This window comes from Thalassophryne amazonica, chromosome 7 (assembly GCF_902500255.1).
Source record: "Thalassophryne amazonica chromosome 7, fThaAma1.1, whole genome shotgun sequence".
Taxonomy (NCBI): Eukaryota; Metazoa; Chordata; class Actinopteri; order Batrachoidiformes; family Batrachoididae; genus Thalassophryne; species Thalassophryne amazonica.
In genome coordinates this window covers 71,901,278-71,927,940 of record NC_047109.1, presented here as the reverse complement: position 1 = coordinate 71,927,940, position 26,663 = coordinate 71,901,278, and the positions used below count along the sequence as shown (strand labels likewise).

The window sequence follows — 26,663 nt, the reverse complement described above, 5'->3', positions numbered from 1 at the left end:
GCGCTCACACATCCGGGACAGCACTTGTGTGCGTGTACTACCAAAAAAAAAAAAAGACTGTACTTCCTCGGTGCAGCGAAAAAAATCACATCAGAAATTAGTCCAGCTTTTCATCATAACATCCTGCTAACAGCCTCCAGATGGCTTACAGCGCAGTGGATTTGTGTGTGTGTGTGTGTGTGTGTGTGTGTGTGTGTGTGTGTGTGTGTGTGTGTGTGTGTGTGTGTGTGTGTGTGTGTGTGTGTGTGTGTGTGTGTGTGTGTGTGTGTGTGTGTGTGGAGTGCAATGGTACCAAACGTATGGAAACAAATTTGCGCTCTAAATGCAGTGCAACACAAATGGGTCGATTAATCCATGTCATGTGACATACAAAGCACCAATCAAAGGACAAGGCTCCACTCAGCCGTTATATAACATTAACTGTTGAACAGTTTGAATGGTTGGTATCTGTGATTACCTGAGTGGAGGCACCTGGGCCCGTTGCTTCTGCTTCAGTATTAAAGGATCAGTTGCTGCCTGAGTCTAGCTGGGACTCTCCACTGCTCAATAAACATCTGTCTTGGGATTTTGAAAAGAAAGAACACCTGAAATAATTTGTAATGTGTTAAGGTAATGATACATTTGCATATTAGCAGTGTGTGGCACTGGCAGATGGTAAACTGTACGTTCAGTTTTTTTTTTTCTTCAAGTTCTGCATCCGCTGGCTGTGAGAGTGGCACCCACATGCAGCAATACTATTTGATGTGGAATGATGATAATAATAATAAAAAAAAATCAGCTCTTTCTGCTTGCTGGATAAACAAGGACAAACCAGATGTTATTTTGCTTTTATTGTTGGATGACGGCAAAATGTATTGTTCTTGTGCAGAGACATCAGGCTTCATATAAACTTGAATTTGTTAGACAGAGTGAAATTAAATTGCAACATCACAAAAAGTTGACTTTTTAAGCAGAAATAGGAGCCAGAGATTCCTCTTTTAATGTAACATTGTGCAAAATGCTGAAACGCAGCAGTGGCTTTCAAGCAAATAAATCATTCTTCATCTGACTAACGCTGCAAAAGTGCTGTAGCTCACATCATCATCATCACAAACGTCCTTTCTATGAACTACATGGAAACTTTTTAGGTCATGCCCCCTCACAATTTCAGTGGTACATCTAATCTGAGTCTATCCAAGGAAGAAGCCCTGCTCATATTTTGTGCATTGCTCGGATGCGGTCAATAGTTGATTTTTTTGGGCATGACGCCAGATTGCTCTGGTGACTGAGTGCCATGTAACTGAGACTGAGTCCTATTAAGAATGACCCTTGCAAGTAGCTTTTGTGGCACAGTGTGTGACAGGACAGTTGCTGCAATCCAAGTGATCACCCTTTACTGAGGTACAGTTCCTTTCTTCCAGCTATTAGGGTAGTATCTCACTGTGCCACGACTGGTAAAGAGTAGGCAGAGACACAAAATTGCACCAAAACGGGAATAGGGGGCCACTATTTCATGTGTAATGTTACTGAATTGGTCCTCCAGATACATTCACGCATGGCAGTCGACTGTCGGCTGAACGCTGTCTGGAGTGGCACAAAAATGAAGTCACAAATCTACTTTTTCCATGTCCCTTTAGAACATTTGCGATTTGTGGTGTTGTTAAACACTTACAATTTTGCGACTGTTCTCCATCTACTCTGTTCATGTGCAGGTGTACATGTACCAGCTGTTTCGCAGTCTGGCTTATATCCATTCCCAGGGTGTGTGTCACAGAGACATTAAGCCTCAGAACCTCTTGGTGGACCCAGAGACAGCCATCCTTAAATTGTGTGACTTTGGCAGGTTGGTACCACACACCGACTGTGTACATATCTGCCTGTGTTTCCAGTGCGTTGGGGCGATGTCTGTATTTGACTTTTTATTACCCTTTCCCTGTATGTATATGTTTTGCTCACTGACATTTTATTAATTAAAAAATTTTTAATGACAAATGGTCATGTTTGCTGGCATGATGATTCTGAGTTTCTTCAGCTGTATCTCCTTTCTACTGTCTCAGTGCAAAGCAGCTAGTTCGAGGGGAGCCGAATGTGTCCTATATCTGCTCACGGTACTACCGTGCCCCAGAGCTAATTTTTGGTGCCACAGATTACACATCCAACATCGACATCTGGTCAGCTGGCTGTGTTCTGGCTGAGCTGCTGCTGGGTCAGCCCATTTTCCCAGGGGACAGCGGTGTGGACCAGCTAGTAGAGATCATCAAGGTACAGAAGAGGTGTTAAAGGACAATTCTCCCTATTGCCTATAGTCACATTCGGTGGGGGGGCATTATTATGATTTGCCTTATTTTGAAGAGATTTACAGTCAGCCCTTCTTTTGGTTGTGTTGTAACTGCCTCATCCAGCAATAAAAAATACATCCAATAACTGTAAACCAAACTAGACAAACTAAGTAACATAATAAATACATATCCTGCAACACAACCGCATCCCGCTGATTTTACTTCTCTTTAAAGGACATATCTCACATTTTTTTATTGTCCCAGTTAGCAAGACAACATAAAAGTACTCATGATTGTAAGTGTCTCCGCACTTATCTGATCTCTGATGTATTTTATTGCTTTCACTCTGAGCGTTAGCAGGTGCATTTCCGAAAAATGTCTCACTCGGCAGTACTCAGCATTTTTCAGCGTGTGACATCCTTATTAGCAAAACAGAAACATGCCAGTGACTGACAGAGGGAAACGAACCTGCTCCATCCGAAAACGAAGCTTCTGAGCTAGGGCTGTCACGATTAGGAATTTCTGGAGACGATTAATTGTCAGACAAATAATTGCGATTGACGAATATATTGTCTATTTTTTTTTCCCCCTTCTTTATATTCTACTACTGTAGCATAATTACACAACTCTGGAAGAACGTTTGGCTTCTGTGAGTGGAGAAACTGGGAATAGTGCAACATTTTTATTTTTATCTTCATTTTATATATAGTCCCAACTTTTCCTGGTTTGTGGTTGTTTCTGTTGCATTTCTGAAATAGTTTCTCCTCATCAGTCACGTTTTGTGCTTAAACACTACTTTAAGCTCAAGATTGAACAAACAAATACCTGCTTTTTGTGATCTGTGTGTCTGAAAATCGCAGCTTCTCCACGTCAGGGTTTTATTTTAACCCGTGTATGTGTAATTTTTTCTCCGTTCATTCATATATTCTCATTTTTTAAATATGTTTTTAAAGATATTTGACCGTTTATTTCATCTCATGATCTCATAAATTCAGTATACGAAGCGCACATGGTGTGAATAGGACGTTAACGGCAGAATCAGACCGGGAGAGAAAGTTCAGAGAGAAGTAAAGGCAGCTCCACGTTTTGGTTTTGTTTTTTTAACATGTTCATTCGGGTTAAAATTCTCTCTCTGCTCTGCGCTCCCTGCGTGCACTGATGGTTCTCAGGAGACTAATGTGTCGTGCCTCCTTTCAGGAATCTCCTTCACCCACCCCCTCCCTCGAAGTCTACAGCCTGTTGACTCCCCGCGCGCACACACAGACACACACCGACACACACCGGTCACTGTTTTAATCGGCCATCTTATCCAAACGGCAGGACGGATCGCTCCTCGGCCTCCATGTTATTGTCCTGCCTTAAGATGAGAGACGAACAGAGTGAGCGAGGCTGCAGCACAAAGACGTCAGACTCTGAGTCGTTTTATGCTTTGTGGATAAAATAAATAATTCACGGTAATCGCGAATATGAAAAATAATCGCGATTGGCGAATATTGTAATAATCGTGACTGCCCTATTCTGAGCTGCGGTTCGAAAGTGATGGCTCAGATTTACAGAGGATTTACAGAGAGGAGACAACCCACTTCACCCCAAAACTCTTAACTTTTTCAGAGTGTTGGATTTTGGAGCCTAAAGTGTGGTGATGCGCTGTTTGTGTGGATGCTGGTTTACTGAAGCTGTGGACATGAACATGGGGACATCTGACACTGTTTTTAACAGACTGCCTGGATACAGAGATGATTTGTTACATTGGAAAAAGTCAGAATACACTACAACCCCTGGCAAAAATTATGGAATCACCGGCCTCGGAGGACGTTCATTCAGTTGTTTAATTTTGTAGAAAAAAAAGCAGATCACAGACATGGCACAAAACTAAAGTCATTTAAAATGGCAACTATCTGGCTTTAAGAAACACTATAAGAAATCAGGAAAAAAAATTGTGGCAGTCAGTAACAGTTACTTTTTTAGACCAAGCAGAGGGAAAAAAATATGGACTCACTCAATTCTGAAGAATAAATTATGGAATCACCCTGTAAATTTTCATCCCCAAAACTAACACCTGCATCAAATCAGATCTGCTCGTTAGTCTACATCTAAAAAGGAGTGATCACACCTTGGAGAGCTGTTGCACCAAGTGGACTGACATGAATCATGGCTCCAACATGAGAGATGTCAATTGAAACAAAGGAGAGGATTATCAAACTCTTAAGAGGGTAAATCATCACGCAATGTTGCAAAAGATGTTGGTTGTTCACAATCAGCTGTGTCTAAACTCTGGACCAAATACAAACAACATGGGAAGGCTGTTAAAGGCAAACATACTGGTAGACCAAGGAAGACATTAAAGCGTCAAGACAGAAAACTTAAAGCAATATGTCTCAAAAATTGAAAATGCACAACAAAACAAATGAGGAACGAATGGGAGGAAACTGGAGTCAACGTCTGTGACCGAACTGTAAGAAACCGCCTAAAGGAAATGGGATTTACATACAGAAAAGCTAAATGAAAGCCATCATTAACACCTAAACAGAAAAAAACAAGGATACAATGGGCTAAGGAAAAGCAATTGTGGACTGTGGACGACTGGATGAAAGTCATATTCAGTGATGAATCTCGAATCTGCATTGGGCAAGGTGATGATGCTGGAACTTTTGTTTAGAGCCGTTTCAGTGAGATTTATAAAGAAGACTGCCTGAAGAGAACATGTAAATTTCCGCAGTCATTGATGATATGGGGCTGCATGTCAGGTAAAGGCACTGGGAGATGGCTGTCATTACATCATCAATAAATGCACAAGTTTACGTTGATATTTTGGACACTTTTCTTATCCCATCAATTGAAAGGATGTTTGGGGATGATGAAATCATTTTTCAAGATGATAATGCATCTTGCCATAGAGCAAAAACTGTGAAAACATTCCTTGCAAAAAGACACATAGGGTCAATATCATGGCCTGCAAATAGTCCGGATCTTAATCCAATTGAGAATCTTTGATGGAAGTTAAAGAAAATGGTCCATGACAAGGCTCCAACCTGCAAAGCTGATCTGGCAACAGCAATCAGAGAAAGTTGAAGCCAGATTGATGAAGAGTACTGTGTGTCACTCATTAAGTCCATGCCTCAGAGACTACTGTAAGCTGTTATAAAAGCCAGAGGTGGTGCAACAAAATACTAGTGATGTGTTGGAGCGTTCTTTTGTTTTTCATGATTCCATAATTTTTTCCTCAGAATTGAGTGATTCCATATTTTTTTCCCTCTGCTTGGTCTAAAAAAGTAACCATTACTGACTGCCACAATTTTTTTTCCTGATTTCTTATAGTGTTTCTTAAAGCCAGAAAGTTGCCATTTGAAATGACTTTAGTTTTGTGTCATGTGTGTGATCTGCTTTTTTTTTCTACAAAATTAAACAACTGAATGAACATCCGACGAGGCCGGTGATTCCATAATTTTTGCCAGGGGTTGTATTTCCAGCAATTAAGGGACATTATTTTCTGTGCAACAATCAAGGTAGAGCTGCAGCTGGCAATCTCTCTCATGCACGTACGTGCGCCTTTGTTCTCGTTGAGTTTACATTTGGAATTAATCCATAACATGACGGTGAGTCTGGTATGTTCAGGATTTTACCCAGTTTGTGTTTTGTGACTAGATTTCTAATTTTTATTTTTTTTTATTTTTTTTGAGAGAGAGAGAGTGTGTGTGTGTGTGTGTGTGTGTGTGTGTGTGTGTGTGTGTGTGTGTGTGTGTGTGTGTGTGTGTGTGTGTGTGTGTGTGTGTGTGTGTTGTTTTGCCCTGGCAGCAGATGTATTGTTTTAGTTTTTATTGATAACAACGCTCATAATTAATTGTGCACAAAGCTGAACCTGGAGCAGAGATTGTTACTGACAGGCTGCATTTATGACTCATGACAGCAAGTGCACATCAACCTTCTTGGAGCCGCAGTTTTTACTGTGACTGCATCAAAATGAACAGTTATCACTTAAAAACGAGTCATCATAACACGACATCACACTTATGTCAATTTTGGAATTAATCTGTGCCTCAGTTCTCTACATTCCATTGAAGCGCACGCTGGGATGCTTCTAGTAGCGATGTCGGAAACACCCGAGGACTTACAAATACTTTGTTATAGGACATCTCCATAGCTGTTTGCAAATGTCATATACTTTGAAACCGGTCACAGAAGTGCACAAAGTAATCCCAGTGGATCATCGGATGGTCACTAACAACCTACATATAAATTATTATGATTTTGGTGCGATGTCCTTTAAGCGGTACACTACAGACGAGGAGAATTTGCATCCTGCTGTCCGACACTGCTTCTTGCTACTCAGGGCTTTGTGTGCTTTGATATTTCAAAGTTCCACAAGTTACAGCTGACCGTCATTAAACATCTGATTGCCATTGTCAGCTTTTTGCCTTTTAATTCTTTCATTTGTCCAGCCACAGTCAATAAGCTGGTAGGCATAGACACTGCTAACAGCTAGCAATGCTAACTGCTTCAAAGTCCCGTGTCCACACCACAGCTGTCCTGTTGGCCTAACCCAACATTGCTTCCTTTCAAAGCCATCATGGTCACACTCTTGAAAATTCAAATTTGCACATTTTGTGAACATAAAAATAAAATGAGGACAGCAAGCACTGTAAACAGTGAGACCAGACATTCAGCTCATTGGGGGGCTTGATTGTGACAAAATAATGCATCCTCCCCCCTCCCCCATATGCAGTAGGGAGAATTGATGTCACAACCCACTAACCCCCCCCCCCCCCCCCCCCTCATTTTTTTAAGGGACAGTTGCACAGTACTTAATGTTTGTTATAATAGTAGCACCCTTCTTTGATAGGTTCTGGGGACACCAACAAGAGAGCAGATCCGAGAGATGAACCCCAACTACACAGAATTCAAATTCCCACAGATCAAAGCACACCCTTGGACAAAGGTATGTCTTGCTGGTGGTGGAAAAGTGATGCTGGTTGGCAGCCAAACGTGAAGTTTCTGTACTTACGGCCAAATGAAACATCTTTACCAAATTGTTTTTTTTTTTAATACAACCTTATTAAATTATCCATTTAGGCTCTGAGTGCTTGGCTCACATGATTGGACAGTTGTGTTGCATTAAAGAAATCCCAGTTAAAACAAAAAAGTAGTTGAAAATTAAATAAATGGGTGATAACAGGGCACAAACAGTCAATTAACTCTGTTTTGTTTGTTTGCTTTTTTTCTTCCCCAAACTTCAAAGTTGTGTTGTATGAATGAATGAATGAAAACTGTTTATTTCGAACATTTGATACAACAACAATTACAAGATAGATCAGTAAAGACAACAACAAAAAAGTTCCTACTGTGTACCCAACATGTCCGAAAAGGGGTAGGGTGAAGCATCAGCTTATTTATCCCTACCCCTTCTTCCCCACAACCAGTAATACCCTTTGCCACATATACACATAGATTCCTGCACACCTAAACCGATATCAATATATATATATATATATATATATATATACATACATACACATATATATATACACAAACATAAATATACACCTACACATACCTACTTACATACAAAATACTATATATTTACAAGCCGAAGCAAAAAACAAAAACACCCTAACCCTCATTACCCTTCCTCCTCCCTATACCTAGAAAAAAAACATATTTTTGTACCGCTGTTTGAACTGGTTCGTGCTTGGACATTGCTTGAGCCCCACTCCCAATCTGTTAGTAAATTAAGAACAGTGCTCGGATGTTTTATTGCCAAGAAATGTTTTACTGTAACAAGGGTAACTTAACCTTTCATGGGATAGGGACAGTGTACCAAAATAAGTTTGTAAGAAACCATTTTTAACGTTTTTTTTATTAGTAACTAAAACTTGGATGATTTGCAGTATACAAGGTCTGTGATAAAACTAACGTACCTTTTTATTTTTTTCAACAACTATATGGATTTGAATCGCGTGCAATTACATCAGACAACCTTGAACGCTCGTGCGCATGCGTGAGTTTTTTCACGCCTGTCGGTTACGTCATTCGCCTGTGGGCTGGCTTTGAGTGAGGAGTGGTCCACCCCTCCCGTCGGAATCTCTTTGTCTGAGAACTTCCTGAGAGACTGGCGCTTTGCTTGATCAAAATTTTTTCAAAGACTGTGAGGCACATCGAAGTGGACATCATTCGAGAAATTCAGCTGGTTTTCTGTGAAAATTTTAATGGCTGATGAGAGATTATGGACTGTTGCTGTCGCTTTAAGGACTGCCCACGGAGCGGGATGTCGCGACGCGCCCTGAGCCGCTGCTGTCTGCCTGTTTTGAGCTGAAAGCTTCCAAATTTAAGCCTCTGTTGACCCAGGATGTCGTGAGAGAACAGAGAACTTTCAGAAGAGGTCGGGATCAGCAGTTTATCCGGACATTCCACTGTTAAAGGAGATTTTATTAATGAAAGACGTGCGGACGGGTCCGCGCGTCGGGACGCAGCCGGAAAAACACCTCCGTGTTGATAACCATTTGTAAAAACCAGGCGGCTTTTGATGGCTTTCAGTTGAGTGAGTATCTGAGAAATTGTTTAACAGCTTGACATGTTCCAACTTGTCCTTAAGGCTTCCAATGGAGGTGTTTTTCCTGTGGCGGCGAGCGGCGCCGACTGTGTCCCGACGCGCGGACCCGTCCGAACTTTCTTTCATTACAAAATCTCCTTTAACAGTGGAATGTCCGGATAAACTGCTGATCCCGACCTCTTCTGAAAGTTCTCTGTTCTGTCACGACATCCTGGGTCAACAGAGGCTTAAATTTGGAAGATTTCAGCTCGAAACAGGCAGACATAATAAGGAATAAGAATAAAAAGGTCAGATACTCTTTTAACAGACCTCGTATTTATGCATATAGCCCTGGTCCCACTGAATAATGAAGGATGAATAATGAACTACGTAGCATGTTTTTTTTGGTGCGAGTCAAGTTGTTCAACAGTCGTAGGATTAATAGTGGCTCTTAGATGCAGAATATTCAGGTAATGAGGCTCATCTCTGAGCGTGGCGCTAATTTCAAGAAGTTAAAAATTTAGCAACAGCAGCATGGGGCAGTTTGTGTACGAGGTACTACGAGGACAAACAAGGATTTTAAGGTGCGTTTACACATAAGCAAGACGCGTTACGAATGTCATTTTTCTGTCATTCGTGACACATTCCTGACATTCTTAATGTGATTTAACGCATCTGAATAGGTTTCTTAATAGCACGTGTTGGTGCGTGATATTCTTGATATTCGTGGAGCATGTTTTTGCCTGTCAAAAAATCTTCCACGAATGTCACACACCACCCTCATTTCGGCTCACGTCGTGGAGGTCGCAACTGAGCGTATTGATCCGTCTTGATGAGTATTGATCCTTAATAGAACGTGACAACGTTCGTAGTGGTTCCTGTGATGGTTCTTGGAGCCCAAACTGTCACGCGTTATTACGAAGTGACACGGAAACTGTCAAGTTTTGACACGACTTGTAACGCGGCGTCACATTTCACTGCGCGCCACGACGAATCAGTTTTCTGTCACGTGTGCACAATTAAACTCTGCTCCAAGTGTCGTTCCACAGTTCCTGCTGAAGCTCCTCAGGACGCTCCTGCAGGTGTTCCACCTGCTGTTGTAACTGATGAGCGGGAGAACGAGTCTGAGCAACTAGAGGGGCGAGAGGAGACTCACGTGCAGCCAGACATCTCTGCACCTCCTCCAGTCCAGCAGAGGAAGAAGCGCGCGCACAATTAAACCCTGCTGCACCGCAATCAGTTTGATTGCTGACACCAAGTCGGCTAAAAGTCTAATTTCAGTGCTCTTCCGTGCGCTCCTGCAGGTGTTCCACCTGCTGCATGTGCGTGATGTTTGGGAAAATGCACGAGAGGAGAGCCACATGAAGCCACACATCTGGCTCTGTCCTCCTCCTCCTCTCTGCGCTACTCCATGGCACAGAGCCAAACTACGCATGCAGTCACAAAGTTCTTCTGAAAAACTGGAGCGATCTGAATTCGGATGGATGAATATGGGTGTGTGTGTGTGTGTGGAGACAATTCACAACGTGACAGAACTTAACGATGCACTGTTACGCGCAATAGCGCGCAACAACGCGGAACACTATTCTTGACCGTGCGTAATGGTTCCTGATAATTCTCCAGCAACACGTGCCATTAATCGTAACGTGTGGTAACAGGTTGCAGCAGTTCCTGAGGACACCTGACGCCTCTGCCCCGAATAATCACATTCGTGATCAGCGGCCAAGAATGTGCACTTCGTGGCATTCGTGACTTGTCGTCGTTATGTGTAAACGTAGCATTAGAGGCATGTTTGTGGTGAGGATGAGGCTGCTAAAAACCCATTATCTGAGCACCTGGCGGCTACGAGGACCGGACTGGCTATTTTTGACAGGCTCAGCCCTCTTACTCGCTACAATTCTACCTGCTTTGTGCGCTGGACGCTGTATATAAAATAATTATTTTGTAGAGGATTAATCATTTTCTGTCAGAGCTTGGCAGTTGAAAACACCTCTGATCGCTTGTGGAATCACCGAGGACTGTTTCATTTGGACCCTTTTTTTCCTCTCTCTGTCTCATGCACTGAGGTGGAGAGCATATTTAGAACAGCTTAAAATTAAAAGTATTTGTAATATTTTTATTGTAATAGCTTGGTAAAACAGTTGCATGTTCATTCCTTCTTTATAAGCAACTGTAAAAGTATGTTTATGATAAATTTAAAATCTTGTTATAATGGATCAGATGAGCTCAGCTATGTGTGCGATCTGCCGCAGTGACTCGCACTCAAGACGAGCATTTGCGCAGAACGCCAGCTCACAAAAGTGTGATTTTGCAGACAATAACTGCAGCATTTTCCGAGAAACGTCATGGTATGGAAACATGAGAACATTTCCAAATCGGTGACTATTTCTTAGACTTCATTTACAGCAATCATTCAGAAATACAAACAGTGTGGTACTTTATAGTAAATCTGTGTCAGGTAGGCAGTTCTCAAAAACTAAATGTCGATGCTGGAAGGAGACAAGTGAGGGAAGCCACCAAGACACAACTCTGGAAGAATGTTTGGCTTCTGTGAGTAGAGAAACTGGGAATAGCGCATCATTTTTATTTTCATTTTACATATAGTCCCAACTTTTTCTGATTTGTGGTTGTTTCTGTTGCATTTCTGAAATTACAGAACTGCTGTAAAGAAAAGTGTGAACATTTTATTGTGTTTTAAAACTTTGTGGACCAAATGCAAACACCAAACACCTATTAAAGAAGGAAAAAATACACAGATGTGCACGAAAACTTTGATATAAATAGAACAGAACAATGCAGGCTGATTTGGCTCCCCATATTTTTGTAGAAATAAACCAGAATAAAATAAGAGGTAACTCACTTTGAAATGAATAAAACATATAGCTGCAGCTTATAATAACTTTGAAAAATAACAAAAATCAGCAGCTTGTATTTTTATTCTGACTCCAGTTCATTTAGTGTGATGAAGTCATTTTTCTTTCTCCTCATCGGTCACGTTTTGTGGTTGAACACTGCATTAAGCTTGAACAAATAAATACCTTTGTAAAATAACAGCTGTTAAAGTTCAGAGTTCTCACCTGTATTTTGTGATATGTGCCTCTTAACATCAGCTTCTCCACAGCAGGGTTTTATTTTTAACTCATGTATGCGTAATTTTTGCTTAGTTCATTTATATATTCTCATTTTTAAGGATGTTTTAAGGACATTTGACCGTTTATTTCATTTCATGATCTCATAAATTCAGTATACGACGCGCACATGGTGTGAACAGGACGGTGCCATCAGAACCGCGCAGGTAGAGAAAGTGGAAGTAAAGGCAGCTCCACGGTTTTTTTTTTGTTTGTTTGTTTGTTTTTTACGTTCTCTCGGGTTAAAATCCTCTCTCTCTGCTCCGCGCTCGCTGTCTCAAGTGCACTGATGGTTCCCTCGCTCGCAGTTCTGCAGCCAGTTGACTCCGCTCGCGTGCACACACACACACACACACCAACAGCTCCGTCGGTAAACTGCGCATTTTAAAGTGGATATGACACCTAAAAATTAGGTAAAACTGATACAAATATCAAAATATACATACAGTATAGTAAGTTGAAAGTGGTTTTAATTATTATCACTGAGAAATACAGTTTGAACAGTTTCTTGTACAGTTTCTCCATGCTCGCTGTCTCAAGTGCACTGATGGTTCCCTCGCTCGTAGTCTGCAGCCAGTTGGTGTGCGCGCGCGCACACACACACCCACAGCTCCGTCGGTAAAATCCTCTCTCTGCTCGACGCTCGCTGTCTCATGTGCACTGATGGTTCTCAGCAGAATGTAACGTCTCGTGCCTCTGTTCAGGCATCTCCCCTCCTCCTCCCCCTCCCTCGCAGTCTGCAATCAGTTGACTCCACACACACACACACCAACAGCTCCTTCGGTAAACTACGCATTTTAGACGGCTTTGAACAAGACGGCCACTGTTTTAATCGGCCGTCTTTCACAAAATTTGAACGTCCAAATGACAGCAGGACGGCTCACTGCCTAAAACTATGAATTGAGAGAAAAACAAAGACTTAAATAAAATAAACGACTCGTCGACTACTAAATTAGTTGTCGACGGTTCCAGTAGTCGACGTAATCGTGACTAGTCGACTAGTTGTGGCAGCCCTAATGCTGTGAATTGAAAACCCACACTTGAAAGGGGCCAAGTGTGGGAGGGCTGGAGGTTTGGACTAAACCCATGCCTAAACGTGCACCAATGTCGCATTACATAGCGCTACATGGATCATATGTGGCTTGACGTGGATCATATGCAGCGAAACGAGCCATTCGAGGCTGGATGGGCCTCAAATGACAGGTCGGTCATGGTTCACTAGAGGCTGATACCTGTCATATGTGAGGCATATAGAGGCGCCTTAGTAGCAGATACGTGATAGCTTCAAATGTGGATCATTCTTTGAATAAGGTCTGTCTGTCAATGTTTTTAGATGTTGATTATTTTAAAATGATGTATGTATGTGTTTTTGTGTGTTGCCTCTTGGTCAGGACACTCTTGTAAAAGAGATTTTTAATCTCAATGAGTTTTTAAAATCCTGGTTAAATAAAGGTTTGAATGAATGAATGAATAATCGCTGACACACCCATGCGTGGCTCATTACTCATGGCTTATTATTTGGTGGGACCGAGGCTTATGATGTACAATTATGTGTTTTACCTTTTTACAAAAATAATCTGGACTTTAAATCTTTTATGAATGGAGTTCAGTTTTTTGTGTCTGTGTTTTTGTTTGTTGTTATTAGAGTGGGTTTTTTAAAAAAATACTTAATACCTCGTCGGACTGACTGTTGCTTCATAGTAGATTGTGACAGTATAATAATTGTGTGTGTCTTCCTGTATTTTGTCAGGTGTTTAAGCCTCGTACCCCACCAGAGGCCATCACACTCTGTTCTCGGTTGCTGGAATACACGCCGGTGACCAGACTCTCTCCTCTAGAGGCATGTGCGCATCCCTTCTTTGAAGAGCTACGCCAGCCTAACACCCGTTTACCCAGCGGACGAGACCTGCCACTCCTATTCAATTTCAGTCCTGTTGGTCAGTTTTTCTTTTTTTTTTACTTTTGTTCCCTCTAAAAGAAAGAAAGTCTAAATAATCATTGTGCACATTTTACTTGATGCTCACACTTATCTGCCCTGTCTGAACTTCTAGAGCTCTCTATCCAGCCACAGTTGAACTCTACACTCATTCCTCCTCATGCTCGTGCACAGACATCACCTGCCTCACATGGTATGTATAGCAACTTAGTTGTTGGCTATTTCAATTAAGTTGGTTAAGTTTGTGTGTAATTGGGTACCACAGTCTCATTTGAGGGTGAGCACTAATATGACACACCTGACATAATTTCTCTACTTCTGGGGACGGAAACACGGCACTTTCTCTGAGTTTTTGGGTAAATTACACTCAAAGTGAAAATACAAAGAAAAGGTGATGATGCGGTGGGAAAGTGGACATGTGTTGTGGGTGGTTTATGACCCGGAGCTCAAATGTGTCAAGGCGGTTTTGCAGGTGAGAGAATGGAGCTACTCTGGTTAGCTGTGTAGGCTAACACTTACCAACACAATGTCTCCCATTTGTCTCGTCTTCATTTCTCCACTGGGAACTGAAAAAACTGCACTTTTCGTGACTGCTTTGGTAATTGCAGCCGAAAACAAAACTGCACACCAGAGCAGCTATCCCCACAAGTGGTCAAATCCTGCGATATCACATGACTGCACTGCCCTATTACTAAAATAATTACAAACAACATTTCATTTACTTTGTCTGATTATAGCATCAGAGAGCAAAACAGAGCAATTCCAAGATGTGACAGCACCCTTACACATGGGTGAAAGCTCACTATAGATAATGTCCTGCTTTTGCTGCCATTAGTTTTATTTTATTGTTGTAGTTGTGCTGTAGCCACTAAAGAGAGTGATACATACGAGGTCTGTTAGAAAAGTATCCGACCGACGCGCGGTGGAGCAGCTTCTCTTTCCATGACAAAAACTCCTGTAACAGTGAAATGTGCCGTTCATTTTTAAACTGGACGCTGTCTTGATCCGGTATGTCATCTGACTAGCACAGGAATTGTGAAAAGATGTGGACATCAGCACTTTTTCCGGCACATTAAGACAGACGTGCGGAGGAGTTCCGCAAGCAACGCCGTGATGAAGCCTCACGGGACATGTTCTGGCATGTCCAGCTCATGCACAATCACAATCGGATATTCACACGACTGGAAAGCAACCGGAATCCGTCTGAAATCCACCTGAAAGCTGTCCTGAGAGACCAACACCGAGGTGGTTTTGTCCCGCGTAATGAACGGCTCCGTGGCGCGTCCCTCCGCTTTTCTTTCCATGAAAAAAACTCCTGTAACGGTGGAATGTGCCGGGAAAAGTGCTGATGTCCACATCTTCTGCCTTTTTGTGAAAGTCAGACGAGGTCCCGGATCAACAAAGCTTTCACGTTGGAAATGATCTGGTTTTTCCAGCGGGGTGTCAGCCTGTCGATGGGGGCTGGGAGCGCGCCGCGCTCTCAGCAGTTGTGGGCCGTCCTTAAAGCGGCAGTAACACCCCGTAATCTGTTTAATCCCTATAAAATCGTCCCTGAAAGCCATATTAATTTTTCGAACGGTGTCCACCTGGAGGTCTCTCACAGTTTCTGGAAAAAAATTGATGCAGCAAAGCTCCAAATCGTTCAGACATTTATTCGCAATAAAAAATAGACGAGAGGGGTGGACCACACCTCACTCAAAGCCTGCTCACAGGCGAATGACGCAACCGACAGGCATGAAAAAACTCACGCATGCGCACGAGGGTTCAAGCTTGTCTGACGCAATCACACGTGATTCAAATCCATATGATTTTTTAAAAAAATAATAAGGTCGGATACTTTTCTAACAGACCTCGTACAAAGATGTAACTGCAGGTACCATGTTTTCACTCTGTGATGTGCATCTGCACTTTCATAGGTATATGAGTACATGTAGATAGAAGCAGGGATTCGTTTTTAAATTATTTTAATATTTTTATGTTGTTATGAACAAGGTTGGGTAGGATTACTTTGAAATGTAATCCAAAAGTAATCAGATTACAAGTAATCCAAATGTATGTACATACATACATGTAATCCACATGTATTCTTTCAAAGTAATCCTACCCAACCTTGGTTGTGAATAATAATACTATAACTCCCACAAACAAAATTGGCACACTTGTGTTTATGTGTGTGTTTTAGGTAGTAAGATATTTTCATACATATTAATGGATATTTGTCCGTATCTTCATGTTAGAGACCAGAGGCCACTTATCTTGTCAGCCTGACAGACTGAATCAGTCTGTCAGGCTGAAAGCAGTTGTAATAGTTTTTAGCGTATGTCAAGGAAACGCTAGGTTGTGCCCATGGCACAAAAGCTGCGAAACCGATGGCACATTTTTCAGTTTAATGAATCAGTGGCACAAGGCACATGCCCATCTCAGTCTGTGTTACTTTTAATCCATACTGTTTGTCAGTTATACGTACAGAGATTGGCATTTTCTTTTCTTTTTCTTTTTTCTTTAAAGGAGACCTGCATTGAAAAAAATGCAGTCAGATTTTTTGAACAAAAAATGACTTACATTTACACATGAGATCCTTCTGAATGTAGTAAAGTAAATCTGCAAGCCCAGATGTGTCATTCAACGGAGAAATCTTCATTTGAAAATGACAAATTTACAGCTAACATTTAGCCCTCCGCAAATTGTCCCTCTCATCATGGACGCTGCCGAGACGTCACGGACAAGACCCTCTCCCAGCATGCATTGCGCCAATTGTAATTTGTGGATTTACGTCAGTTTGCATCTGCACCTTTTTCTTGTCTTATACGGAAGGATCTACTTTTTTTAAAACTTCATATTGTCTTGCGGCACGTTTGGTGAGTACACATTTCTTTTATTTGTGCTTGAAAATTATTTTGGGGGACTTTTTCATACGCCCGTTTGATTGAGTGGTGTCGCAATGAAAATCTACTGTCTTTCGCCTCCGGTACCATCGCGGGATATAGAGGCGAGACCCGCAAAGAATCCCAGTCATTAAAAATATATAAACCTTTCTCAGCGTCCATGGAGCTCTGGGGCTCCAATTGCCGAGACGTGCGGTGCTGTGGATTTTGCCGCAAGAAGTCTGTCCTTGCAGCAACAGGTGTACCGGCTGCTTCGCATTAAAACAGCGAGCGTAGTCTCTGGACTTTTGCCAAGTTGGCTGCAGCTCCATTCAGTAGTCAGAGAGGTGATGCCGGTGTTGTGCGCTGAATCTGGCCCAACACCGGCTACAAAGCAGACACGGGCGGTGTGAGTGGCCCGCGTCGGCAGTTAACGAGCTCGTTAACGAGCCCGCAGACTTAATAAGTGCAGCGGAGGCAGAGAGCGGGAGAGGAAGAACGGCGCCCGCTGTCGATATCGTTGCTGATCTGAGCACACAGATCTGTATCTCACATTCATTGCAGCTTACTTTTGGATGTTGAAACCAGGACGTGTATAAGTAACATTACTGACAGATAAAATCAATTTCAATGCGGATCGGACTGAAGGCGGGAGCGCGTCGTCTTGTCCCTGACGTCATGGAAATGATACGGCTGTACAAACTGTTTTCACAGAGGGCTGAATTTTAGCTGCAAATTTGTCATTTTTAAATTAAGATTTCTCTGCTGAATTACAAATTTGGGCTTACAGATTTACTTTACTGCATTCACAAGGGTCTTATAAATACATATCAGCTATTTCTTTCTGAAATCTGACCACATTTATTTCAATGCAGGTCTACTTTAAATTGAGGTATTTTATCACAAAACATTTACTGCCAGTAGATCAGGGTATCCACTTTTCAATTTAAAAAAAAAATTAAAATACTAGGAAATCACACATACAGAGGTGTATTCACACTCTTTGCTTAATACATTGTTGATGCACCTTTGGCAGCAATTACAGCCTCAAGTCTTCCTGAATGTGATGCAACAAGCTTGGTGCACCTATCTTTGGATAGTTTTCCCATTCCTCTTTGCAGCATCTCTCAAGCTCCATCAGGTTGGATTGGGAGCATTGGTGCACAGCCATTTTCAGATCTCTCCACAGATATTCATTTCTGAGCTCTGGCTGGGCCACTCAAGACATTTGAAGCAGGTTTTCATCCAGGATGTCTCTGTGCATTGCTGCATTTATCTTTCCCTCAATCCTGACTAGTCTCCCATTTCCTGACACTGAAAAACATCCCCACAGTGTGATGCTGCCACCACCATGCTTCAATGTAGGGATGGTGCCTGGTTTCCTCAAAACATGACCCATGGAATTCACGCCAAAGAGTTTTTCTCGTCAGATCAGAGAATTTTGTTTCTCATGGTCTGAGAGTCCTTCAGGTGCTTTTTGACAAACTGCATACAGGCTGCCATGTGCCCTTTACTAAGGAGTGGCTTCCATCTGGCCACTCTACCATACAGGCCTTGGTGGATTGCTGCAGAGATGTTTGTAGAGATGGTCTGACAGAGTGATTGATCATCGGGTTTTTGGTCACCTCCCTGTCTAAGGCCCTTCTTTCCCGATCACTCAGTTTAGATGAGCGGCCAGCTCTAGGAAGACTCCTGGTGGATCTGAACATCTTCCATTTACAGATGATGTAGGCCACTGTGCTCATTGGGACCTTCAAAACAGCAGAAATGTTTCTGTACCCTTACCCAGATTTGTTGCTCGAGATAATCCTGTCTGAGAGGTCTACAGACAATTCCTTTCACTTCATGCTTGATCTGTGCTCTGACATGCACTGTCAACTGTGGGCCCTTTTATATGTAGATAGGTGTGCGCTTTTCCAAATCATGTCCAATCAACTGAACTTACCCCAGGTGGACCCCAATTAAGGTGTAGAAACATCTCAAGGATGATCAGTGGAAACGGGAAGTACCTGAGCTCAATTATGAGCTTCATGGCAAAATCTGTGAATACTTGTGTACATTTTTTTTTTTTTTTTTTTTTTTTTTTTTATAAATTTGCATTAAAAAAAACTTTTTCACATTGTCATTATGGGGTACTGTGTGTAGAATTTTGAAGAAAAAATTAATGTCATCCATTTTGGAATAAGGCTGTAACATAAAATGTGGAAAACGTGTGTTACTTTTGATAGCATGCGCTGGAGTAAAGGTGTCATTCATTCAGTTAGTAATGGTGGTCTGCGAAATGTCCAGCTTTAACACCATAAAAGCTACTGCATGTTCAGCTCTGACCATTGAACCTTCCACTTGAGCCATCTTGGCATTTTTAACATACCCATAACATTAATACAGAAGACAGGTCTAAACTAACTGTATGGTGCCTAAATACTGGCATGTAGTGGTGAGTCTGTATAACTGATCATGAGAACCTGGATGCTACACGAGTGAACACAAAAGTACATTTTTACAATGGCATGATAAAGCTGAATTGTTTGTCAGGTGATTGTTACTGACATGTGCTCCACCTCACCCCCTGCAGAGGGCAGTGTGTCAGACAGTACCGCCCAGCCCAGCTCAGCACCTGGATCCATCAGCAACAGCACCTGAGACCCCCTTCCGTCATCCGTTATTTTGTCTTGCCCGTTTCCTTTTTTCTTTGCTCTTGTCCCTCTCAACCTTCTTCATGGCTCCAAATTCATTTGAAAAAAGAGATAGAGAACTAGACACATGAACACCAAATGTTGCTATTTTCCTTGGATCTTAACTGCTTCTAGTAGGAAAGCATTTCTGTTGCTGCTCGTTTCAGGTAGGTTGTTTTATTTACCGCGCACACTCAGCCACATTTGGAGTTACTATTGTTGGAAGAAGAATGTGGCTGCCACTGATCCTCTCAGAATAAGGTATATGCGAAGAGGAGAGATTTTCTGTATTGTAACCCAACAGCTAAATTTTATCCCTTTTATGTTGTTTTTATTTGTATTGGCTTGTTTTATGTGTGGCGGTGGTGCCATTGAAAGGGGCCTGGAATGATGATGGAGCTGAAAGTGAGAGCTACATGTAAGGCCTGAATAATACTGACAATCATCCTTAGTAGGCTCAGAAATGGCACTGTTGAATTGTGGGATAATGTGGAGATTTTGTTTTTAATGTCCCAGTTTGATATTAGACAAAATATATCAGCTGATCCCACCCAGATTCTTTTTTTTAGATAATGAGTTTAAAATTTTAACATGATAGGTGACCCTGTTGTAGCTTGTCTATATTTCCATTTGAATGCCAGCTCCTTAACTGCCTTTTATTTAAATATTAGGGAGCTTTACATGAACATTGTGCATGACTTCATTTCTTTCTTACGTTCATGTTCTTCCTGGTTAAGCTGGAAACTGAGCATTAGGAGCTATTCTTTAGTCAGTATTGCACATCTCATACGGGAGAAGTGGGGAAGCAAAGGAACGGGTATTGCAACAAAGTTAAACAGGCAGCTTGTTGGTGTGTGCCAGATACAAATGCCTCAATAACTTAATGCTACAGTATAAACAAGCTTGTGCAGCACTGTAGGACTCTCAGTCACCTCTTTAGTTATGTCACATTTGCGGTGTTAGGTTTCATATGTGCTTATGTTAAAAGAATGACATCGCGTCCTTGCAAAGGGACTGAATCCATTGTGGCGTCTAAACTACTGTCCATTTTCAGTGTTCACTTGGATTTTTGTTATCATATAAGCTACTATCCAAAAAAACATTGAACACAATTACTCCAAATTGTTCTTGTGTGTACAAAAGAGAAATTTGTTGAAACGTTATCAGACACCTACCCAAGCCTATCTCTAATATTTGGATCATGTTCTTATAATTGTATAAGGGCTGACTTTAGTCAACTTCATAGCCTAATAATATCTTCTTTACACACACCACTTTTCTTACCTCTACCACATAGATGCGCACGTTGTCTTACTTTCACTAATATCAGCGATAATGTGACCAGAAATGATGCTCAAACCACTGAAACTCGACAGCTTTTGGAGCCTCCCCTTCCATTCCTTTCATCCTCTTTTTTCACACCTAAACTGTAAATATCAAGTACCATTTATTTTATTATTTTTAATATTGTTATTATATTGTTCTTGTATTTTTATTTTTTTCTGTAGTAGACCGGCACCACAGCAGCCGGGCTGTTTATTCTCAGTTGCAGTCTGTAAATACAATTTCATTTTGGCCCCTGGTTCAAGAGGGGAAATAGAACAAAATGTTTCAGTTTTATTCTCTCTCTGTCTCTCTCTCTCTCTCCATTCCTCTGTGTGACTTTCCCTTTTTTCTGTAAATGTTGTCACAACTGTTTTATTTATTGTGGTAGGCTTTGTTTGATTGTTTGGGGGGGGGGGGGGTTCTGTGAATGGGATTATGGGATCTTTTACGAAGTTGGTAGCAAAGAAAAATGATTTTTAGTTTAGTTTAGCAACATCACATGCAAATGATACAACATCCAAGATACTGTATTCTGATCCAGATGTTGAGTGTGTTTTCCAAATGGCAGTCTTTATGTATGCAGGTGCACATAATAGCCAATATGTGGAACTTGAGTTTTCCATTTAACTTCATTGTGAAGGGAATGTTACAGACCTCTGGATCTATGGGGTTATGGTTTGGGGAGGGGATGCAGATCTGTGTGTGGGTGTGGGTGTGGGTGTGGGTGTGGGTGTGGGTGTGTGGGTGGCCTCAAAATATTGCTGTGTGTGGAGGGAAGGGGAAATACAAATCTGTTCACTGATGTCTAAAATCTCCTCTGTCCAACCGTCTCCTGTTCATATGCGTGTTACTGGGTCATCGTGTTAATACCGTATGTATGTTTGTGAAACTTGGTGAGTGTTTTGACTTTTACTGCAGGGAATGTTTGTGTGATGGCAACCCATGGACATTGTCTGTACTCCTGACTTTCCACAATGAAAAGCTGATTAAATGTGCTATTTAATGCTTTTCTTGACCTTATCTGTCATACATTGGGTTTAATTTTCTTGAGCCTGTTCTGTCATCGCCCTTGTCTGACAGTAACTTGTCATAGCTAGCAAGAGATTGGTCGGATGAAAGAGATGTGAAGAGGGATGGAGCGAGAGAGACTTTTTGTTGGTTGGTATAAGTAATTAAACTCATTAATAAAGTGATGAAACCTCTCCTGTCTCACATTTGTGATTTGAATTATATAAAATATCACACAATTTCTGGATGCAGTTAAAAAAAAAAAGTCAAAACATTGCATGTCACAGGTTGGTAATAGAATGGAAAATAGGTTACAAAAATGTCATCTTTCGGTCACCTTTCCCTGCAGAAACCACAGGATACAATTTGTTTTACTTTACCACCAGGAACAACATGCAGAGATTCAGGTATCTCAAAGATATATTAATGTCCTTTGCATGACTAAATGTACTAAATATAACCACACATTACAAAATAGTTTTTCAGGGCTAAATTGTAGGATGTGTCCTGAGATGGCCTCCAGCATCCCCTACAACTGGGCTAAGAGCAAGATGATTTCTTCAAGAAATGTGTCATAAGAGTTTGTGAGATTAATACAACCCCTGGCAATAATGGAATCACCGGCCTTGGAGGATGTTCATTCAGTTGTTTAATTTTGTAGAGAAAAAAAAGCAGATCACAGACATGACACAAAACTAAAGTCATTTCAAATGGCAACTTTCTGACTTTAAGAAACACTATAAGAAATCAGGAAAAAATGTGGCAGTCAGTAACGGGGAAAACAAATATGGACTCACTCAATTCTGAGGAATTATGGAATCACCCTGTAAATTTTCATCCCCAAAACTAACACCTGCATCAAATCAGATCTGCTCGTTAGTCTGCATCTAAAAAGGAGTGATCACACCTTGGAGAGCTGTTGCACCAAGTGGACTGACATGAATCATGGTTCCAACACGAGAGATGTCAATTGAAACAAAGGAGAGGATTATCAAACTCTTAAAAGAGGGTAAATCATCACGCAATGTTGCAAAAGATGTTGGTTGTTTACAGTCAGCTGTGTCTAAACTCTGGACCAAATACAAACATGGGAAGGTTGTTAAAGGCAAACATACTGGTAGACCAAGGAGGACATCAAAGCGTCAAGACAGAAAAAGCAATATGTCTCAAAAATCGAAAATGCACAACAAAACAAATAAACGAATGGGAGGAAACTGGAGTCAACGTCTGTGACCGAACTGTAAGAAACCGCCTAAAGGAAATGGGATTCACATACAGAAAAGCTAAACGAAAGCCATCATTAACACCTAAACCGAACAAAACAAGGTTGCAATGGGCTAAGGAAAAGCAATCGTGGACTGTGGATGACTGGATGAAAGTCATATTCAGTGATGAATCTGCATTGGGCAAGGTGATAATGCTGGAACTTTTGTTTGGTGCCATTCCAATGACATTTATAAAGATGACTGCCTGAAGAGAACATGTAAATTTCCACAGTCATTGATGATATGGGGCTGCATGTCAGGTAAAGGCACTGGGGAGATGGCTGTCATTACATCATCAATAAATGCACAAGTTTACGTTGATATTTTGGACACTTTTCTTATCCCATCAATTGAAAGGATGTTTGGGGATGATGAAATCATTTGTCAAGATGATAATGCATCTTGCCATAGAGCAAAAACTGTGAAAACATTCCTTGCAAAAAGATACATAGGGTCAATATCATGGCCTGCAAATAGTCCGGATCTTAATCCAATTGAAAATCTTTGGTGGAAGTTGAAGAAAATGGTCCATGACAAGGCTCCAACCTGCAAAGCTGATCTGGCAACAGCAATCAGAGAAAGTTGGAGCCAGACTGGTGAAGCGTACTGTTTGTCACTCATTAAGTCCATGCCTCAGAGACTGCAAGCTGTTATAAAAGCCAGAGGTGGTGCAACAAAATACTAGTGATGTGTTGGAGCGTTCTTTTGTTTTTCATGATTCCATAATTTTTTCCTCAGAATTGAGTGATTCCATATTTTTTTCCCTCTGCTTGGTCTAAAAAAGTAACAGTTACTGACTGCCACAATTTTTTTTCCTGATTTCTTAGTGTTTCTTAAAGCCAGAAAGTTGCCATTTGAAATGACTTTAGTTTTGTGTCATGTCTGTGATCTGCTTTTTTCTACAAAATTAAACAACTGAATGAACATCCTCCGAGGCCGGTGATTCCATAATTTTTGCCAGGGGTTGTATGAATGCTTCAGAAAAATTTGTCATGCAGTCAGTGCTTGTTATGGGAATGGTATTTGCATGTCATTATATGCATTTTGCAGTTATAGTCATATTTGTGTGTACTGAATTTTTGGTGGTAGTTTTGTCATGCTTTCTTTTAGGTATCAAGCATCAACTTTGATGCAGTTGTTATTTGGCTCCATGTCAAACAGCTGGTCGACTTCATGACTGCTTAACAAATAATTTAACAGTTCTGTGACAAGTGGTTTTGTGGTATGTGTGTATAGAAACATTTTCCTACTCTTCTGAAGCCTGCGGTAAAATGCAGTGAACAAATAGATGGATAAATGAGTCTGTCATCTCCAATTTAAGGAACACAACCAGATGCCCGAACCACCTCAACTGGCTCTGTTCTATGCAAAGGTGCCGTGGCTCTACTCAAAGTCTCTCCTAGATATTTGAGTGTCTCACCCTGTCCCTGAAGTCAAGTCCAGATGCCTGACAGAGGAACCTCATTTCTGGCACTTGAATTTGTGACCTTGTTCTTTTGGTTATTACCCGAAGCTACGGATCCGCACTTCTGATAGATGTGTTCAGGAGGTTGTATGAAGCCTGGATCTTGGTCTTTCAGGACAAAAGCAAACCTGGACACACTGTTTACTTATCCAGCTTCTCACCAAAGGTCACAGCATCCTCCACACTGTCAAGGTCAATACAACAAAAGCACTTAAGTTGACCCTGCTCCACTCACTTCTAATTAACTCAGCCAGTCAAGAGCTAGAAAACACCATGCTTAAGTGTTCAACTGTGGTCACAGCGGCTACTTAGGGACATGTCAGGCAGGTGATCTCCAGGAGCAGGATTAATGAATGTTATTTCTATAGAACAAAGTCCAAAATTATTGCAGTGTATGATGGTACTTAACCATTACTTTTTATATAGCGGCTCCGCTGATGTGCAGATGTTATGCCACATGTAACGTAAAAGATTTGATGTCACAATAAAAAATATATTTTTCACAACATTACAAGTCCTATACAAATCCTCATAATGACAATATGATCTTTCAAGGTTGAGTAATCTCATCCTACAGTGTGTTTGGCAGATTACACAGGTTCTGGGGAGCACAAGTTGCCCTCTGGTTGAGTGCCCAACTAGCTTTTTAATACTGTTTGGAGTCAGGTAAGGCAGTCGGGGAGGTGCCCATCAGCCAGTGAAGCATATGCAGGCACTGTGTCATTCTGGAAAATGACTGAAAAGGGCATCTATGCCACCAATGACCTCTATATAAGACTTGATGCAGCAGAATTCAGAAATGCTATACAACACTCATTCATGAGGATGAATGTGCAAGATTAGATCAAACCAACAACCCTCCAGCTTCATAAAGACAGCTGCTTCAAATTTAAGACCATCACTGCTGCAGTTTTTATTTATTTTTTATTTTATAATTTCATAAAAAATATCAGTAAGGATAAAATGGCTTCAACAGCAAAGAAATACGTGATAATCAACATTAGATTTTTTTGTGTGTGTGTGTCATGGTATACTCTTCAGCCACACGAAACATGACGTGATCAGTGCTTTGCCTTAACCCAGTCACAGTTTAATGGGATCATATCTGCCTAAGTGGTGGCATGTTTAACTTGGAGAATCCCTTATCTCAGCAGCAGTGTTCATGTCTTTGGGTCCTCAGCCTTTGAGATCGAGATATTCCAGGAAAGAGTTCATGGAGTCACGGGGTCTTTCAACACAGGCTTGTGGAAGTGCTGATAACTTTACAAGCCAACAAAGGTCTGGATTTTTAGGCTTTTACTCCATCCTGTGTTGCTGAATGATTGTGAAATTTAGATACGGACCACTAATCGAAGGTGATGACTAAATTGGGTTGATACTAGGTCTTGGGGGAGCATTGAGTAAGATTGAATGACTATGTGTCAAACAAATGATGAGTCAGATGAGTATGACATGCATTGTTATGGGACGTCAGCTACTGTATGACATTTTTGTCCATGTGGTACTTCTCTCTGGGCATTATAGGATCACCACCTCTAAATGGTGAGGGGAGATTGAAATAGGGTGGAAAAATTGGGTTGCGACATTGAAATAAGTCAGTTGGATTTAAATGTGTACAGGTAACAAATTATGTTTCTAATTTGACAAACATAAGTGATGTTTGGACATTTTCATTGTGCACATGAACAGAATGTTATTTAAATGTATTTAAACCATGTTTACTTTTTCCAGTTTAGGGAACCCCCTTAAATAGAGCTAGATCACCATGTTTATGGTTGTTTATCCGTTGATACTTCCCCTTTTCATGTTCTGGGCATGCCCAGTAAATTAAAGTGAAGTCAAGTTTTGTGTGTATGTGTGAGGTGGCGACGACTATAAATGGGTACCAGACAGTGGGGGTAAGCAGTGGCCTAACGGGCTTCAGGGCTTGTATCGGTCTTACTTCAACAATCCTGACCTGAGTGAGTTTTAGCTTCCTTCATATATAGGTCAGTGTGGAGACAGAAATTAAACATGATGAGTCTAACAAACTGTTTTCCTTTTTTTTTTAATTTGCAAATGACGAACATGGTAATCAGCATTTTTTTGGTTGGGTTTTTTTTTTTTTTTCTTCCCCCAGCCTGTCCCCACTAACCCTGCAGTGTCAGCGCGCCTTTTTTCCTGTACAAAGCCCTCCTTTATGATGTGTTGTCGAACGCTATTGGTTTATGAA

The 26,663-nt window shown here is 41.3% G+C and overlaps 1 protein-coding gene and 1 long non-coding RNA gene across 2 annotated transcripts in view; one reads left to right on the top strand and one right to left on the bottom strand.

Moving 5' to 3' along the window:
* gsk3ab (glycogen synthase kinase 3 alpha b) overlaps positions 1–21,042 on the top strand; it is a 55,619-nt gene extending 34,577 nt beyond the window's left edge. The window contains exons 6-11 of the mRNA XM_034174419.1: positions 1,692–1,822; positions 2,037–2,241; positions 7,099–7,194; positions 13,663–13,849; positions 13,964–14,041; positions 19,288–21,042. Coding sequence (XP_034030310.1) covers positions 1,692–1,822; positions 2,037–2,241; positions 7,099–7,194; positions 13,663–13,849; positions 13,964–14,041; positions 19,288–19,355 — 765 coding nt within the window. The 3' untranslated portion in view covers positions 19,356–21,042. The remainder of the gene's footprint in view (positions 1–1,691; positions 1,823–2,036; positions 2,242–7,098; positions 7,195–13,662; positions 13,850–13,963; positions 14,042–19,287) is intronic.
* LOC117514125 lies at positions 771–22,171 on the bottom strand. The gene is made up of 3 exons (XR_004561812.1): positions 22,037–22,171; positions 14,409–14,414; positions 771–780 (listed from the first exon to the last, which is right to left on the bottom strand). It is a non-coding gene; the product is annotated as an uncharacterized LOC117514125 (long non-coding RNA).
* Positions 22,172–26,663: the final 4,492 nt, after the last annotated feature.